The sequence below is a fragment of the Cuculus canorus genome, chromosome 10, assembly GCF_017976375.1.
Source record: "Cuculus canorus isolate bCucCan1 chromosome 10, bCucCan1.pri, whole genome shotgun sequence".
In the NCBI taxonomy this organism is placed as follows: Eukaryota; Metazoa; Chordata; class Aves; order Cuculiformes; family Cuculidae; genus Cuculus; species Cuculus canorus.
In genome coordinates, this window is record NC_071410.1 from 15,746,876 (window position 1) to 15,764,879 (window position 18,004).

Sequence of the window (18,004 nt, forward strand, 5' to 3'; positions counted from 1 at the left end):
AAGGTGTCTGTCTCCTCTCTTTTTCTCTACTGGCTCCAAAAGGAGTCTTATGCGATGACTTCAGCAGGCAGTGCTTTGTAGTTGGCTAAACTTAAATCAGCCCGTGTTGAAGGCTGATTGGGTGTGTAGAGTATTGAGTTTTACACAGCTGCTAAAGCCAAGACCCTAACTGGTAAGGAAGCTGGCCAGAAAAGAGTTTAGCCATCTGTAAATTCCCAAGACACTCATGGGAGACCTACAAAGAATGTAGAGCAAGGTAGAGAGATTCCTTGACTTACTACATTATTCTGGATGTATATTTCTGCAGCTGACCTTTGCAGCTACTCAGTAGCCTTCTGTTAGTAAGCACAGATGGAGATCAGCACAGATTGAAATTTGGAAGCCTTTTATCCTCTTGGGAGACCCTCGAGAAAGGCAGGGAAGGCTCATCCACTTGTTGGTGATGGATACATGTGTGCCTGCCCTGAGGAAGCACACACAGGCCAGAATGGTGGCTACATCTCTCAGAGTTCACACACCAAAAGTCATTGCTTCCTGATGTACAAAGAGGTGATGCTTTACTCCTCAAGCTTCCCTAAGCTTCGTAACCACCTGAACTGCCTTGTGCGCCGGTAGGGAGTTGATGCAGCAGTCCTGAGGTGTGTACGGCGCTGGCAGGTGTGTGCTGTAATCCATGGGATCCTGCCTGCATCTGCCTTCCCAGTGGGAGCTGCTGCTGCTTCAGTTTCTTAGGCAGACGAGAGCGGAGAATAGTGCTTCACCTCTTAGATTGTGTCTCCACGTTTCTCTAACCAATTCCAGATTGCTCTCTCTCTTTTCATTGTGTTGGCAATTTTTTTTTCATTGGTGTGTTTTTTCATGTTGAATGGGTACTTTTTTCTTTCTATTCTTCTTAATAACTTAATGGGATTTTTTTAATGGCTTTGCCAATCACAGGCTCTGGCCAAGACTAGGCAGTTTACCAACCAGCTGACCCCCCTGTAGGGGCACGTCACGAGACTTTTGCTTTTTTCCTGTCTCCATCTGTTGGTAGGACAACTTGTACCCACTGTCTGGGGATGGCACTGAGGGGCTTGAAGGGAACGAGTAAACAGGTAAGAGTTTTCTTGCTTTGTGTTTCTTCCCTTCCTACAAACTGAGGACTACAGCACACAGGTTCCACTGATTTAATGTATGCGGGATTGATTCTTCCTCTGCTGCTATCAGTAGAGTTAAGAGGAAACGTGAAATAGCTTCGTCTCAGCTCCTGAAATGGTTCCTGGTCAACAGTCTGTGTTTGAAGAATCAGCTCTGTACATGGCAGTGAAGTCCCCCAACCAGCTGAGCAGTGTGGCACTGGCATCCTTCAGCCCCAAACAGATATTTTGATCCCGATGTTCCACTGCTTTAAAGCATCGAGAGCTCTTACTGACAGGATCTAGACCTTCTGACCACTAGGCATTTCGTAATTATATGTTTACAAATAGCCTTTTTTTTAGTCCTTACGGTATCCTGTAAAAAAAAAAAAAAACAAAACCCCAAAACTACTAGCAAAACAGAACACAATTTTTTTCTGCTTTCTTCTCTTTTTCTGGTGATTATATAGCAGGAATACACTTAACTTGGAACGGTGCAGCATGCAAATTTTGATTAACATAAAACATAAAAACCCCAGCCTTTCTCTTCACTTCAATGTGCAGATTCAGTCTGTAATTCCTGCTAGGTTGTGATGAGAGGAGGATACTGGATCCTCTTTGTTTTATTCCTTTGAATGTTTACTTGGATTCCTTTTTGCAGTTTACTGCATCGTTCAGTTTGATCGTCAATGCAGTAAAAGGTACATTCATGTCCTCCAAGCTGGGCGGCCCTCAAAGAGACACGATGCTGGCATATCACAGCAGGGTGATATGCGAGAAAGGCTGGGAAATGCTGGGCAAGCAAAGACAAAAGTCTCCTGACAAAAGACTTCTCCAGCCAAGGGTCTGTGGAAGTCAGGAGAGCTTGCTCCTCTCCAAGCCTCTGATGGGGTTGGCTCAGATGAATTATTTCTTTATTGGCTGTTCTCATTTTCACTGAAAGACTGGAGAGAGAGTTTAACTCAGTAAGACCAGGTGCACACCGTGTTTGCTGTCCTGAGGGAGGCTGTCAGGAGCTGTCTCACAGTCTGCCCATTCACAGATACCCGTAGGATCTGGACACAAGGGTTGTGCATGTGAATATCTCTTCAATGATGGGGAAAAAAATTATCAAGGAATCTCTTCAAAGCAATTTGATGATGTGTGTTTTTTCATAGATCTCTCTCAGGGCGAATTGTTGGAGGAGTCTGGTGGTTCTTCACTCTCATCATTATCTCTTCCTACACTGCTAATCTTGCTGCCTTCCTCACGGTGGAAAGGATGGTTTCTCCCATAGAGAGCGCGGAGGACCTGGCCAAGCAAACTGAAATAGCTTATGGCACTTTGGATTCAGGATCAACCAAAGAGTTCTTTAGAGTAAGTGTTCAATCTCCATTAGAGCTTTTCTAAACTGCAAGTGCCTAATATACAGTTTTCAGTCATTTGTTTCTACCCAGTTGTAATAGCTGTTCTGGACAGGCCTGAGTGCACGTTTTAATATCAAAAGGCATTTTATCAAAAATGGGCTATTTTGCTCTGTCTGAAACATATGAAGATGGAGAACATTTGCTATCATAGGAATGTTTTTTTAACACCAGTTTCAGACCCTCAGTCTGATGAGCAATAATGCAGGCGTTAGCACAATATTTAGCAAGGAAAACTCTTGGAGGAGTGATGCTCTTGACCTACTTGCTCTGTTTGCCCAGCTGGCAGCCGTTAATGACATCTGACATCAGTGTTTCCTTGCCAGAATGAGAAGAGGGATGGGAGGCGTGTGTTGCCATTTCTATATGGTGCATTGATTGCTGCAGTTGTTGTTGTATCTTCATTGCTCACCAGTGTCTGGCTGTGGCTGTATCAAGAAGTCTGGGGTGAAATATTTGTACCCCAAAGTGTATTCACCTTGGTTAGGGAAATGCCGAGTTTGCAGTATTTGGCAGGGAGGGGAGTATACACTTTTATTTAAGATCATCCTTTATTTCTCTACTTGCCAAGCCACAAACTGAACTGCAGAGAATTTGGTGACGGTCGTTAAAGTTTCTAAATACGGCCTCGGACAACTTTTACGTATCTGAAAAAATTGTGACCTAAAAAGCTCTTCTTTCTGGCCTTCCCAAGGGCGAACTGAAATGCTCGGCCCTTTCAGGGAGCTCATGGTAGTCTCTCAGCAGTGCCAATCAGATGCCATTCAAACTGACCTTTTTTTGTGTAGAAAATTGGTCAGTGCTGCAGGACTAATTATCACCAGTCACGTATATTGGCCAGGTGCAAGCGTGAGGGAGGTGAGAAAACCTTACTGCTGGAGGCTGATTGAATACTGATGGCTCCTTGAATTTGCTTAAGATTTCGATCTAAGGCCACACAAACCCATACATTTATGTATAAATCAGATGTAAAGCTGGAAGTGAATGCAAAGTTGTTTTATGAAGCTCTTGTACTCCGCCTCACTTATATGGGATGGCTTTATATAAAAATAGATACTCAATAGTTCTCAATTAACTGTGGTGGCTGATACGTTACAACAGCTTCTGTTTGTATTAAGATCCTGTATGATCAACACTGACCTTGTAAGGGTGACATGAGTGTGTAAAAATTGTATTCTCTTTACTTAGCAGCCTTGGGCAGTATTATCTGCACGGTGAAAATTAGTTGAGTGGACTTGTCAGAAGTGGTGACACAACTTGATTAGGGATATCAGTGCTGTTTACAGACTGTTCGGAGAGGGGGGAGGATCTTATTTTGAATATCTCATTACCATTAATACAGAAAGAGGAATTGTATGGGTGTGTTTCTTCGTTTCCTTAATAGTTTGACATAACAACGAAATACCTTCTCACCCAGAGATCAAAGGAACGAGTGTTTTGTGTGAAAGGATACAAAGTCAAGTAAATGTATGAATACTTTGTTGTGCTTTTAATAGTTTTGAGATGAGCTGTGACTCTCTCCTTGTGCTGGAGAAAGCAGGGCTGTAAATGAGGATGATGTGTCAGGAGGTGCCAGCTCCATCAGACAGGGAGAGGAGTCAGATGGAGAAGGAGGAGAGCAGAGCCCTGGTAGTGGTGGAGCAGGGCGTAACGCCTGCTCTGGGTGATCTGGATGGGCCAAGTGGGAAGGAGAATGGGTCCTGAGGGGTGCTTCTCTTTCCTTGGTGTTCTCAAGGCAGGCAACATAATTTCAGTTGTATTAACTTTTGCAGAGTAATTAATTTGAATAGAGTGATGCAGCCATGGAACTATTGTAGAGTCTTTTTGATTTGAGAAGGGCAAAAGCTTTGTCTCAGATTGAATGCATATGTTCACATAAATTCTGTTGTACAGTCTTTATAAGCTATTTAATAAGATGGTAGTGATGGCTGAAACTTGAAATAACTCTTAGAGTACACTTGGTTTCTGAGCACCTGCTGTGCAGATTATGCCTGCTCTGTGGTTTGGGATACTTATCTCCCTGGAAACGCTTTTCTCACTACTACTAGAGCATCAGTGGGAGTGATAGTGGTATGAGTTAGGAAAAGCCATGAGTTCTCCTGGGTGCAGTGTGATGCTCATTCCCTCTGTAAGGGAAAAGTCCTCTTCTACCCATTCCCCACCAGCATTTAACCACTTCAAGCAAGAGCTGGATGAGCAGGTCAGGATCATCTACCTTGTGAGAAAGGGAGATTCTGAGGGGATGACTATGTGAGGAGGTTAGAGCAATCCTTTCTTACGCTGATGGCCCGTGTATATGTACGCACTGGCTGTGGTGTGTAAGAGGTGGCTAAATCCTCCCTGAAGGTGAAAGATTACTTGGCTGTGAGCAGAAGGCCAGCAGATGTGCAAAGGCACCAAGAGCAGTAACTTGGCTTTGTAGCTGGGCCATGACTTCATACAAGAGATGCCAAACAGAGTCTCTCCAGGATCCTATAAAGAAGCTTGTTTGGGTATATCACTTCCTACAGCAGTAACGCTAAAATGTTTCTCAAGCAGATATTAGTCAGATATCGATCTTAATAGCTGCTGTTGGCCAGTGAAAGGTGCCAGACTAACAACAGCAAGGAATAATTGCCTCCTAATGCATCATAAAGGGACCACCCATAAATGAGCTTCAGATACCCACCATCTCACCCGCATGGGCTACAAGGGGCTCCTTTAGAGCTTTCAGGCCGTGGCTTCTTTCTGCCAACCCCACTTCCAACTAGGGTCACTTTTGAAGGTTTCTTTTACAATGATACCTATCTGCTGGGAACTGGACCAATACCAGCACCTTATTTCAGATGAGCAGATGGTAATGACTTTCAGCCACTTCAGACCTGGGCAGACTCCAGCTAGTGACCTATTTTGTAGTGTTGGCTCTTTCCCTAAACATCGCAATATCTCCCAGGTAGATGCTACCCCAACTAGGCAGATTAAAGCTAGATACACCTTGCAAGCACTCACGAAGACTGCCGTCAGCATGACATTGCTCGCACAGTTACGACAAGAGAGCTTATTTTTTCTAACAGTTTCACAGCAGGCACTATTCACACTCCTCACTTGTTGGTGACACTGTGCATTAGGGCATTTGTCCCCCCCAGTGTATCTAACAACCAGGTGAGCCTTCCTGTATTTTCATGGTTGTTGCTTGTTTCTGCTCAGAAACATTTTACATTTTGCATTAATTATCTTATAAAGGCATTTAAATGGCAATCAATAGATTACATCAATTCCCTTTTGGCTTTCAAAGGGCACTCATCCATATTGAAAAGGAAAAGAAAGAACCCCTCCTTAGAGATGTTTTTTAACCTCTCCTTTTTTAATATACAGTCTCCGATTAAAGACTCCAAAATACCTCTTCCTTTCTTGAAAACTGGCAAAGGGCTGTACTAAAGAGCAGTTTCAAAACATAAAGCTACTACTTTTAGGGGTGTACCTGTCAGAATTAACATCTTCTAATACGTTCAATTAAGGCTTTGGCATATCTGAGCTGCCCTAAGCCTAAATATAATGCCACAGTCTAATAGGTTTCACACCTCCAATGTGCATATATTCAAAAGGCTTTACAAACAATTGGTAATTCTTACGTAAACTCATCTGTGTTTAAACTTCAATAGAAACAAAACATGTTTCTAGACATTTAGAAATAGAATTTGCCCTTGAATTTATGGTGGTTTCTTTTAATGGATAGTAGATATCTGTGTTAAGGGGCTTCTGTAAAATAACTTGGAAAATATGTGTTAGATCATGGACAGACACAGCTGATGTGCTAGTACACTGTACTGAAAACTTGACATTTCTGAGGCACTAGCATGTTACACCCACTTATAAATAGAGAGCTCATTGGTTTCCTCTGGTGATAAAGACAAGAGGCAAGGGAGATAAATTCTTCCAGCAAGCAGTTTAGGTGAGGAAAAGCGTTGAATTATGAACCAGTGGCTGCTGTGTGATTTTTATGTGTTCTGTGCAGTCAAGCAATATTGAGATGATCATTAGAGCCTATTAAAAACACCACAGTGAACTCAGGGCACGCAGCACTAAGGGTTTCATCTGTAGTTAAACTCTTTGATTTTTAATTTCAAAATTTATCTTGCTAGTGAAGATGAAGGACTTCTTTCGTGCTAGCACAGCATTCATACAAATGCTTTGCTTTTACCTTTGGATAAAACTATGATTAGCAGTTTTAAGCTTTTTGTGTTCTTGGCACCAGGCAGAACGACACAGTCATCATAACAAATGCCTGATGCACATATTGAAGTGTGACAGTATTTATGAACTTGAAAGAATAGAATATCACAGGAAAGTGATAGGTTCAAATATGAGCTTGTTTAGATCTCTGACAGGCAACATGGTAGTGATTAATCAGAAAAAATTGCTGTGGTTTAACTGTTTTTCAACTCAAAGTGGGAAAAACTTACCTGTATATTCTCATTAAAAGGTGAGTGCCTGTGCACAGAGAGATCGCAGCCTTTTCACAGCATTCACTGTTGTGTGAATGATAGATGGTCAGCTTGTGGGGGGCATTCTCTTAATCAGTTGGACCTCTTCTCTGCCACATGGCTAACAGGCAGTTTTAAAGACAGCAGGAAATCAAATGTGACATAATTACAAAAGAAATGGTTTCCCATGAAGTGATCTAATGTCTTTAAGCCTATAGACTGGAGAGGAAAATGTATCCTTACGGGAACTAAAATTAACGGCTCATCCATCATCTACCCTTTGGAAGGGAAACGTTTGGCTGGAACCAGGGTTAAAGTGGCTGGACCATTTTATTAATTTCAGCAAACAAACCAGGATTCAACAAAGCTTTCAGTCGACACTTAATAGCAAATATTTGAATAAATCTCTCCTTTATCTTCAGTAACACATGACATTTGTCTGTCGGCTCTGCTTGTGTTTGTGGTTTAGGCGTTCCAGCTCACTTATGTCTCGATACTGCTCAGAAGTCAGTCTCTGTAAGCGCAGGGTTGCTGGTTGTGCTGTAGAGGTGACCAGTTTCCTTGGGTGAGGCAGTGCGCGGGGTGCAGCCCGTGGTGAAGCCTGGCACAGCCGCTAGCAATGGGTTAATGCCGTAACTGTGTCTGCACCACAGAGGCAAGCAGAGAGCGCCTGGGGGAAAAATCACTTGCTGTTTGAATGCTCTACTTTTTTGAGAGCAGCTCTAGGATAATGATAATGACATTGCTCAAGACAGCAAGGACCCTGGTTTTTCAAGTCTCTCTACTTTACGTAATGCTGTGTCACATTAATACATGCTTGTTAGGGATTCATTTAAAATACATGGGTGCTGATAAATTGCTCACAGCGCTGCTACTGTTATTTCATGTAATTAGAAAATACATGAAGGTTTGGAAACTCTAATGATATGAATATGAAACGTTCCCTCTTGCAGTCCACTGGGATTTCTCCATCATTGCCTGTATATTGGCCTGTTCTGTCTGGAGCTGAAAACTCATTAGACCTGACAGTGTTCAGATCGTGTGCTGGAAACGCCGTTCTCTGTTAATTTATTACGGGCCAAATCCAGAGCAAGGCTGGTGTGCTGCTCAGTTGTCCAGACGAGACTGCTCTGCTAAATGTGTCACTGCTGGAAAGATGCCCCTTAGCCTGAAGGCTGACGTAATCCATCCCTCCAGCCAGCTCGGGTGCATGCTGCCCCCCTGCTCCCCAGGCAGACCCACAGACAGACAGACAGACGGACAACACGTGCACAGCACAGCCACACTGACCCCCAGCAGTGCTCCCCAGCCGCTGCCATCTCCCTGTGCCGCCTCACAGTGCTCTTCCTTGGGGTGAGCGCTGGCCGGGCGCTGGCTCTGGCCATGAGTCACGAGAACATTTAAAAAGACAGCTTGTCTCTTGGTAAAGACTTCCATTTTAATTTGCCACTCACTAGTGCAACAGGGAGAAATGGATGGCAGCAATAAAGCGAGGAGATGAGTATAGGAGTAGTCTGAAATTCAATATTGTGCCAGGAAAGGACGTCTTAAAATCTTGATTTATATTCTGCTGCTCAGACTGTTCCTGACATGTCGGTGACGTCTAGTTACAGCTGGAGTGACTCTTCGCTCATCTGTACGAGCGGTGCTCACTCCAGAAGAGATGTCTGTTAAAGCAACTGCAGCACGTTACCTGCTACCAAAGCTCATGTTTTCAAAATGACCGTGATACAAAGGAAGAAAGTCTCAAAAGAGAACTCCTGCAGTATTGTATTATTTTATAAGATTAAGTTTCTTTTGTAGTCATACCCCTACCTATGTCAGGTGTGGAAAAACTGTAGTGTTGCTGAAGCTTGGGGAAGGATGCTGCAGGCTGCTTCGCCAGCTGCCTGCATGTGTGGTGCTGTCGTTGACCCTTCCTTCCCAACTGCCACATCCTCCATGAGCTCCCTCTGGGACTCCCATCCAATCCTCCAGAGCTTGAAGGGCTCTCTCCAGAAGACAGTAACTGTCCTCACAGCCTCCATAAAGGGGTGGTCTGAACCTTGACATAGGGCAGCCCTGGGCTTTCCTAAGCCTTCAGCTCTCTGGGCTTCATTTGCCCCAAGCGGGAGAGGAAAGCACCATTTCTAAAGCAAAAGTTATAATGTCATTGCTGTGAACAACAAACCAATGTAATGACATCTCCCATCAGAAACTTGACTGTGCAATTTAATTATTCACCAGTTCACCTTTCCTTTTACACTTATGCATATGTTGTCCAGGATTTGTATATTCCTATAAATACACAGACTGGTTTACGTATGCAGACGTGAATCTTACTTTTCTGTGTCATCCCACAAATTCATAAACCATGGGTAGAGTTGGATAGATTTGGGGTTTGGCCTTGCTAAACAAGAAATGCCCAGTCCATGCTTGTGGCATCTGACCTACTTTCTTCTGCCAAGAATGTAATAAAAACAAGTGCTTCATGTAATGATGGGATCGATTTTTCTGTCCATATAGGTAAGTAAATTGCTGGCATCACTAGTTATCTGTGGCTAAAAGCTGTGACATTGATCTATTAGGCTTTGCCCTATGACCTTCAGTAAATGACATCTCTGCATTCATGTCTGCACTTGGGAAAGGGGACTAATGGTGCCCTCTGGCCTGCGTGAGACCTAATTTTTCCTTCTCAGTAAAGGGCCTGGAAATCTCAGTAGGAGGTATCTTACTAATATTTATCACGTTCTTATTATTAATGTAGCATCTGTGTGTTCCAGAGCTGACATTGGGCTGGGGACTCCGACCATTGTCCCTCTCTCCTCCCAGAGGCAGCTGTGGCAGAGGTGACTCAATGTCAGCCTTGCAGCGGAGCAGAAGGGCATCCAATCAAAGCCTTATCCAAAGGACCAAGGCAGTGGTAGCCACTCCATTACAATTTGCCATATTGAAAATCCAAGAAAGCGACTGCCTAAAACTGATGAATCTCAAAGCAGTCCCCAAGCTGGGGAACAGCAGTGGTACCCAGGCAGCCGGATGGTGGTTTTTCACTCCTGTTTAGTAACTTGCTTTTTTAATGGTTCATAAGCTACTAGATTCATTAGCTGCTGTAGAAGAGCTAATTGCACACGTGGAAGGAGAGCAATGAGTGATAATAATGAAGGTGAGGTTCACACTTAACTGCCTAAGTTCGTATCATTGAAGCGTACATCTATATAAAGGCAGTGGGTATTATTCAGATTAAATACCTGCACTGGTTTTAGTGCAGACCTCTGTGTTTTGTATCAGCAACATCTGTCTGACTTGGGGCTATAAATTTCCCTTGTTAAAGAGCTATAAAATGGTCATAGGACTGATGTAGCACAGCAGTGTGTTAACTCTGCTGCTTTCAGTCCTTTATCGATGTCGCTGCTTACTTTTATGTGCATGCCATGGTCAGGATGGTCCATCAACTTGGCACTTGTCCCATTCCCGTTTGCTGCACTTCCCTGTATGATGTACTGCATTTCAATGTATGCTGTTCTACTCCAAAGTATTCTAAAGTTTACATAGCCTGAACCCAGCACTGAGACCAGCCAGCTGTGACTGGTTTCCTTCTGGGTCTCCTCCCTAGTATGGCCTTTCCATTTCTTACACTGATATTGCCCAGCATGAAACATGCTCCTGTTCATCCTTACAGTCCTGCTTCTGGATTACAGGGGGCAGCTTATCTTTCTCTCCTCACTCCTTCTTTTTTGGCTTCTTAATCGCTGTCTTAGTTTTGAAGACAGAAGTAAAAACGTAACATCAGCTTAATCTTGAATTTTAAACGTACAGAGGGAGAATATAGAAATTAATTTTGAAAGTCAAATTGATTTGGATGGATTTGGCTCATGATTGGATGATCGGCAGTAATTACCTGTAAGAGAACAATTTAAGTTCGACTGCCGGGAAATAATTTCCAAGTACCTGTCATAAGAAACAAAGGGTCTATTCAGATCTTTTTAATAAAATATCCCAGTGGAGTGGATGAGGTGGGCATTTTGAAGACCTGCAGGTTGTAGAGGAGGTGGCAGAAAGGGCAAAACGTTCTAAAATAGTCAAAGGGCATTTCTGTAACATAGTTTAACTAGAGAGGAAAAATACTGTTTCTTTCCGATATAATAGGTTTGCTGCTGCTCAGTGGTGGAAGGAGGTGACGCATCATCAATTTTAGCAGAAGCATAATACAGATGTCTGCAGAGGGGGAAGGTAACTCGGTCAGTGGGAGAAGACTTCAGTCACAGAGATATTTTCAAGCTAAATTTAACCAATGTCAAAGAATTGTCCAAGATGTGTTGGATTTTGCAATAGATCTCTAGATAGTTTGGGTGGTGGAAAAGCGAAACCAAGGCATCTGGTCCCACTCAGCTGGAGCTGAGTTTGTGGGTGCTGAGCTTTTGTTCAATGGATTGAAGAAATAACTGCAACTGAGAGACAAACCTGCCTCCTTCCCTCTGCCCGGAACACACGCCCAGCCCTGTCCAGCTGCGCTTTTTGATGCTATGGCACACTGTGGGTTTGTCTGACTTCATGTCAGTACTGGAGCCAACCACACCTCAAAACTAGGGGAATTAGAATGAAAGACGGTATTAAAATTGTGGAGTGATTGAATTGGCACTCTCTTTTAAAATTAATACGTTGCTACCCAGAAGCAACATGTATTTAGGTACCAGTCAGTAATGGGCCAAGTGACATCTCAGCATGAGAGCTACTGGCTTTGCTGACACCCTCTCACTGAGGTGTGTGACTCGTAGTTCTGCATAAACATCTCCAAATGAAGAAGAAAAGCCAGCACTATTGATAAAGCAAAGGCCAGCTCTATTTATATCTGCAGTAAGCTTGTGATAATGAAAAGACACTTTAATGTGTCCCGAAGCCTAGATGAAACACTGAAAATGTTGCTTTTAGAAAAAAAAAGAGATAATAATATCCCCTTGAAATCCTGAGGAAATGTGTGTGACGGACTTCTTGAGAGCAATATCAAAGAAATGAAATAGGAGTTGCAGAGCATAGGGAGTTACTGCAGTTATGGGCTTTGAATTGGTTTAAATCTTTGCTTTTAAGCTATTTTTTTCTAAGTATCTCTTTAAAAATAACACTTTAATGAGGGCAGAAATGTTTTGCTGCCACTGAACTTTAGCAGCAGTGCAGATCTGTCAGACCTTACTTTATTTTGGAGTGTAAATCCTCTCTCTGTGGCTGCTGCCAGGCCCCTCTCACAGGTGTCAGGCTCCTGGGAGGGCACAGAGGCACTGGCAGGGGCAGCATGAACGGCTGCAGAGGAGGAGAGATGGGTGAAAATGTTCTTTCTGTACAGGTTTTGCAGCTTTATAATCTGAAAGGAAAGAATGTTTCCTTTTTTGAAAGTCTTTTAGGAGCTTCTGGGGATTTTTTTGAGGCAACTGGGAAATAGGAAAGAGGAAAATATTTACTCAAAATATTGTCTTTCATTTCATCTCCTTGTATCTTTGACCAGCTTTAGCCAACTGTTTTTTTCATGTTGTTGAGCAGGTGTAAAATACAGCTCCTGGGGCAGAAAAAGCCCTCGAGCACTTCTGAGTAGGTTTGCAGATTTCATAACTCCTCTGCTGGCACTGTCCCTTTCTCTAAGAAGCCTCATCATAAATCATTGCTTTGGCCCCATTATGAATTTAGGGGAATGGCTGCAAAGAGCAGCGCTGACTGAGCAGGACACAGCGGCCAGAGCCCATCACCTTCCTGGTCCCTACTCCCAGGACACCCGTGGGTCCTCCCCCAGGCTCCCCCAGGCAGGCTCTGGCCCCTCCAAACCAATATGTGCTCAGAAAAAATCATAGAATCCTTTAGGTTGGAAAAGACTTTTAAGATCAGCAAGTCCAACCATGAACCTACCACTGCTAGTTCCACTACTAAATCTTCCTCTATGGTCTTTTAGATACCTCCAGGGGATGGTGCTTGATGCATTTTATTTTAACCTTTCCCAGTTAGTACCTTCTCTGTTCATTTCTAGTTTGCATTTTTGTCTACTTCTACTATATCAGACTGCTATACTCATTTAGTTAATTTGGTAATAACAGGATATTATAAAAATCCCATTTGGCAGAAGAAGAGGTGGGCAATGATCATATAGAACTGTACTGATTTTTATTAGCCACATCATCAAAAGATTTAAATGAAGAGAGAAAACTATGAAGCTTAGGCTATTTGTTGAACTTTAAAAGAGATCCGTTTTTCAGTTGTGGAATTTGGGTTTTTGAAGCATGAATGATGATATTCACCCTTTGCCCTTGGAGCAGGGAACGTGCTTTGTTTGGACCATTTGCAGTCCTGGGTATGCTGTTGGCACTCATCAGATAACTGTTATTATTAACAATGCACAGATGTATTGGCAATTGCTTTTAGGTAGTCAGGCCAGCTGGAAAGATTATGAAAGAACTTATTAAAGACAGATATTCTGGTGTGAGCTAGCAGATGAAAAGGAAAAGAAATTCTGGTTTATCTGACTAATTAAAGGCATACTGCAGAGGAAAACAACCAAAAGTATACGTAGTGCATGCAGGTTTTGAAGGTTAACCAGTTTCACGTGCTGAGAAATATAAAGAGTAAAGCTGTATTTTTACCTGGCTTTTGTCCCTTAGATGCCCATTTGCGAATATAAATGGGCAGGTGCAGTGGTATTATTTATGTTAAAAGAAGATGAAGGTTGTAAAGGCAAGCACCTTGGAACTAGGACACATTGCCATTGCGCACCCTGTGTCTGTGTTGGCCACCCAGGCTGCTTCTGTTATTTGTTCTGCATGAGGGTGAGCTGCACAAGAAGAGCAGAGAGGTCAGGTGCTGGCAGTGCCGTGCCATGCACCGTGCAGTGCTCTGTGTGGGATCTGCTGCCTCCAGGGCTCAGCGGTGGTGGCAGCCAACATGACCCAGCAGCTCTGGTAGCCCTGGTGTCCCCAAGGCCCCTCTGGCAGCTGACTGGGAGCAGGGATGTGCCCTGGGCAGCTCCTGGCAGGGAAGGAATTGTGAAAATGCCCACAGGCATCATAGAATCGTAGAGTAGTTTGGGTTGGAAGGGACCTTAAAGATCATCCAGTTCCCACCTTCTGCCGTGGGCAGAGGCACCTCCTGTATCCCTGGATCAGGGGGCTCAAAGCCTTATCCAACCTGGCCTTGAACACCTCCAGGGATGGGACATCCATGACTTCTCCGGGCAACTTGTGCCAGAGCCTCACCACCCTCACAGGAAAACATTTCTTCTTAATATCTCCTCTAAGTCTCCCCTCTTTCAGCTTAAAACTATCCCACTTCGTCCTATCCCTGCACTCCCTGATAAAGAGCCCCTCCCCAGCTTTCCTGTAGCCCCCTCTCAGTACTGGGAGGCTGCTATAGGGTTTCCTTCTCTTCTCTAGGCTAAACAAGCTCAACTTTCTTTACTGTTGTAAAAGAAAGAGACCTAGGTCACTGTTCTCAGAGAGGACACCTCGGGTGAGCAGTGATAAGCAGCTAGCGGCAAGTTTCAGCTGCTGACCGAGAGCCCCAATGAGACATCTCTCCTTGGGCAGGACCTGCTGTTGGCTCAGAGCTGCACCTGCCCAGGTCCCAGCACTTCGAGGGGCTGGCACAGGGCAGTGGGTATACTCTCCCTGCCTGGAGCTGGGCTGGCACACTTCTCCCATAGCTTGATAGTCAGCTGAACATGAGCCAGCAGTGTGCCCAGGTGGGCAAGAAGTCAATGGCATCTTGGATTGTATCAGAAATAGCATGGCCAGCAGGAGCAGGGAGGTGATTCTGTCCCTGTACTCAGCACTGGTGAGACCACACCTTGAGTACTGTGTTCTGGGCCCCTCCCTACAAGAAGGATGTTGAGGCTCTGGAGCGTTTCCAGAGAAGAGCAACGAAGCTGGTGAGGGGGTTGGAGAACAAGGGTTACAAGGAGTGGCTGAGAGAGCTGGGGTTGTTTAGCCTGGAGAAGAGGAGGCTGAGGGGAGACCTTATTGCTCTCTACAACTACCTGAAAGGAGGTTGTGGAGAGGAGGGAGCTGGGCTCTTCTCCCAAGTGACAGGGGACAGGACAAAGGGGGAATGGCCTCAGGCTCCACCAGGGGAGATTCAGACTGGATATCAGGAAAAAATGTTTCACAGAAAGGGTCATCGTGCACTGGCAGAGGCTGCGCAGGGAGGGGGTTGAGTCACCTTCCCTGGAGGTATTTAAAGATGGGTAGACGAGGTGCTCAGGGACATGGTTTAGTGGCAGATAGGAATAGTTGGACTCGATGATCTAAGAGGTCTTTTCCAACTTAGTGATTCTACGATTCTATGTTTCTATGGTTCTATGATTCAGAGCCACTCTCCTCATCTCAGGTTATTCAGGGTTTGCTGTTGCAGAAGGAAGCCAGGCAAATACCCTTATTCCTTCTTTTACCTATGTAAGAACCATTTCAGGCCCCATTTGTATCTCCCTCCCACCGCTTCTTCACTCTGGCAAACAAAGCCAAATGACCCATCTTTAGCTGAGAAATGCTCTCAGTTGAAATCCCTCTCGCTTGTTTCTCGCACCCCACCACCCAACCAGCTCCTAATGAAGCTGCACTGTATTGTTGTCTCCCTGATTTCCTATTGTCAGTTGGGCTGATTTTAATTGGTTTGCATTTTCAGTTGTTTTTCAGCTCATCAGGAAGGATAATTAAAATAAAATTTTGCCCTCCATGCTCCTCTACATCCATCCTAGCGACACGGCTCTGGCTGAGCATGTTAATCTGTAGAACAATGAAGGCAGGGCTTACTCCCTCTGAAATGTTTGGAGACTGGTTATTAAGCATAACATTATTCAAAACACATTAAATTGTCCTGAATGAGAAGGAAACGTGTCTCAATCATCAAGCTGATGGACATTAACAGTCTTCTGCCACAAGTTTGTTAAATTTGAACTAGATTTAGCTACTGCTTGCCTCATTCCCATTCTGCAAGGAAAGCTGTGGACAGGAAGCTGGCAAGAAGTAGGAGGCATAAATTCGAGATACCCACAGCTTGGACTTGAAAGCCTTGTAAATCCTTTGGATTTCTAGACTTCTGAGAAATACAGTTGGCATTACTGCATTCTGTCGACCAATCAGGAAAGTTTAACTGGTAGTCCAGGATGTGAATGCTTAAGAGTCTGGAGGAGGCTTTGAAGACTGAGGGTGGTTTAAATGTTAGTGGTGGGGAAGAGAGAGAACGGGAAGTAACACATTTCTCAGCATTTCCAGAATTACAAAGCCTATATGCTGAGCTAGAGGCTGTTAGGATTGGCTTATACTCCAAATGAGGAAAACAGGGAAAAAAATATATTTACATGGCACACAAGCAATTAACCAGAAATTTTTTCAGCGTATTGCTAATATTTTCTTGCTATCTTTTAGGAAGATGTGAAACTGAATTTTGAAAGTTTGACTATTGATTAGTAAAGGATTTAATAATTACTATTTATATCCTTCATATGAGCATCACTATCAGAAGCACTATCCTGGTCTCCTGTATCATAAACCTGCCATCCGTGCTGTGAGATGCATACTTCTGCCTTGCTGGGAACTTGTAATAGGCAAGTGTCAGTGTTTCGCAGCTGTGAGAAAGCACAAAAACCAATGCTGAGGATTTGTGCAAAGAGGAGAGGCTGCTTTTGCATCTGTTGGCCATGATGGATGAGATAGGCTTTAACATCCTCCCTGTGGTTCAGCAGCAGATAAACCCACCGCAGAGCAGAACCGGCGGCACTGGGACGGGCACGCACCATTTCTCATTCTGACTGCCAGGCTGCCAGTTACATGGCAATTAGCAGAATCAGTGTCTGATATCTTTCCCCCTCCCCAACCATTTTATGGTTTGGTTGTTGCTCTGGGGTCAACGTGTCCCTCTCCAAGCTACCTTGACTTTGTTTGCCTTCATCTAACTGATTTGGGGTATGAATTATACCTCTAAGCCGACTAAACCCAAGGTGCTCAGCCTTGTGCTTTTGCCAACATGTCTCATTTCCCTCCTTTCGTCTCTCCCAGAGGTCAAAAATAGCTGTCTATGAGAAAATGTGGTCATACATGAAGTCAGCCGAGCCCTCGGTGTTCACCAAAACGACGGCGGATGGGGTGGCGAGGGTGCGGAAGTCGAAGGGGAAGTTTGCCTTCCTGCTGGAGTCGACAATGAATGAGTACATCGAGCAGCGCAAGCCCTGCGACACCATGAAAGTTGGCGGCAACCTGGATTCCAAGGGCTATGGTGTAGCAACCCCCAAAGGCTCAGCATTAAGGTGGGTGGAATAATATAACAATATCCATGTTGTTATAGTATTCCACCTACCCTGATGTATTGTGTTGTCATTTTCTTTCTTGTGGATTTTGAGGTAACTTTAAAGTTTAAAATCTTCAATATTCCATGGAGTTAAATAAGACGGTAAATTATGGTTTTGTTTATTTAATGCATCCATTTTTTTTAGTGTTCTCTTCGTGTTGTCCTTTCTGATTGTTTGTTGCTGTTTTAATTTTACAGTTCAATGGCTTTTTCAATTTAAATGGTAAAAGCCGAGTTAACCTGCCATATGTGACGAATGTTAACTGCATGATGTGGTGTTCTTGTTACTTTTTTTCTCAAAGACGATTTCCCCATCCCGCACACTTCAGTTTTGAGCAAATGTTATCCTCCATGCCACCTTCCAATATTTAACCCTGTATTTGCTGTACAGACATTTTGATAGCTCCACGTTCTGTGAAATTTTAGCCAATTTGTCCTCTTGTGCTCTTTTATTTATACGTTACGATTTCCTAAGCATTTGTGCATTTTTTCTTACAAGTTATGTTTTATCGTTTCAAGAAATGCTGTTAACCTGGCAGTATTAAAACTGAATGAGCAAGGCCTCTTGGACAAATTGAAAAACAAATGGTGGTACGACAAAGGAGAGTGCGGCAGCGGGGGAGGTGACTCCAAGGTCAGCCTCAATGTCACCACAATCGGGTACCTTAGCAAAGAGTAATCGGCAAGGCTGTTATTTTACTTCGCAAGAAAAAAAAAAAAAGACCAA

At 43.9% G+C, this 18,004-nt stretch overlaps 1 protein-coding gene across 7 annotated transcripts in view; it reads left to right on the forward strand.

The window, feature by feature from the left end:
• GRIA3 (glutamate ionotropic receptor AMPA type subunit 3) overlaps positions 1–18,004 on the forward strand; it is a 155,246-nt gene that overhangs the window by 116,977 nt on the left and 20,265 nt on the right. For 5 of the 7 annotated variants that reach the window (XR_008451393.1, XM_009571388.2, XM_054075376.1 and 2 more), the window contains 3 exons: positions 2,273–2,471; positions 16,989–17,236; positions 17,797–17,911. Coding sequence is in view for 6 of the 7 variants with exons in the window: in XM_009571388.2 (XP_009569683.1) it covers positions 2,273–2,471; positions 16,989–17,236; positions 17,797–17,911 (562 nt within the window). In the remaining variant the exon portion in view is untranslated. The remainder of the gene's footprint in view (positions 1–2,272; positions 2,472–16,988; positions 17,237–17,796; positions 17,912–18,004) is intronic. The other 2 variants (XM_009571389.2, XM_054075379.1) reach the window with 1 other exon arrangement.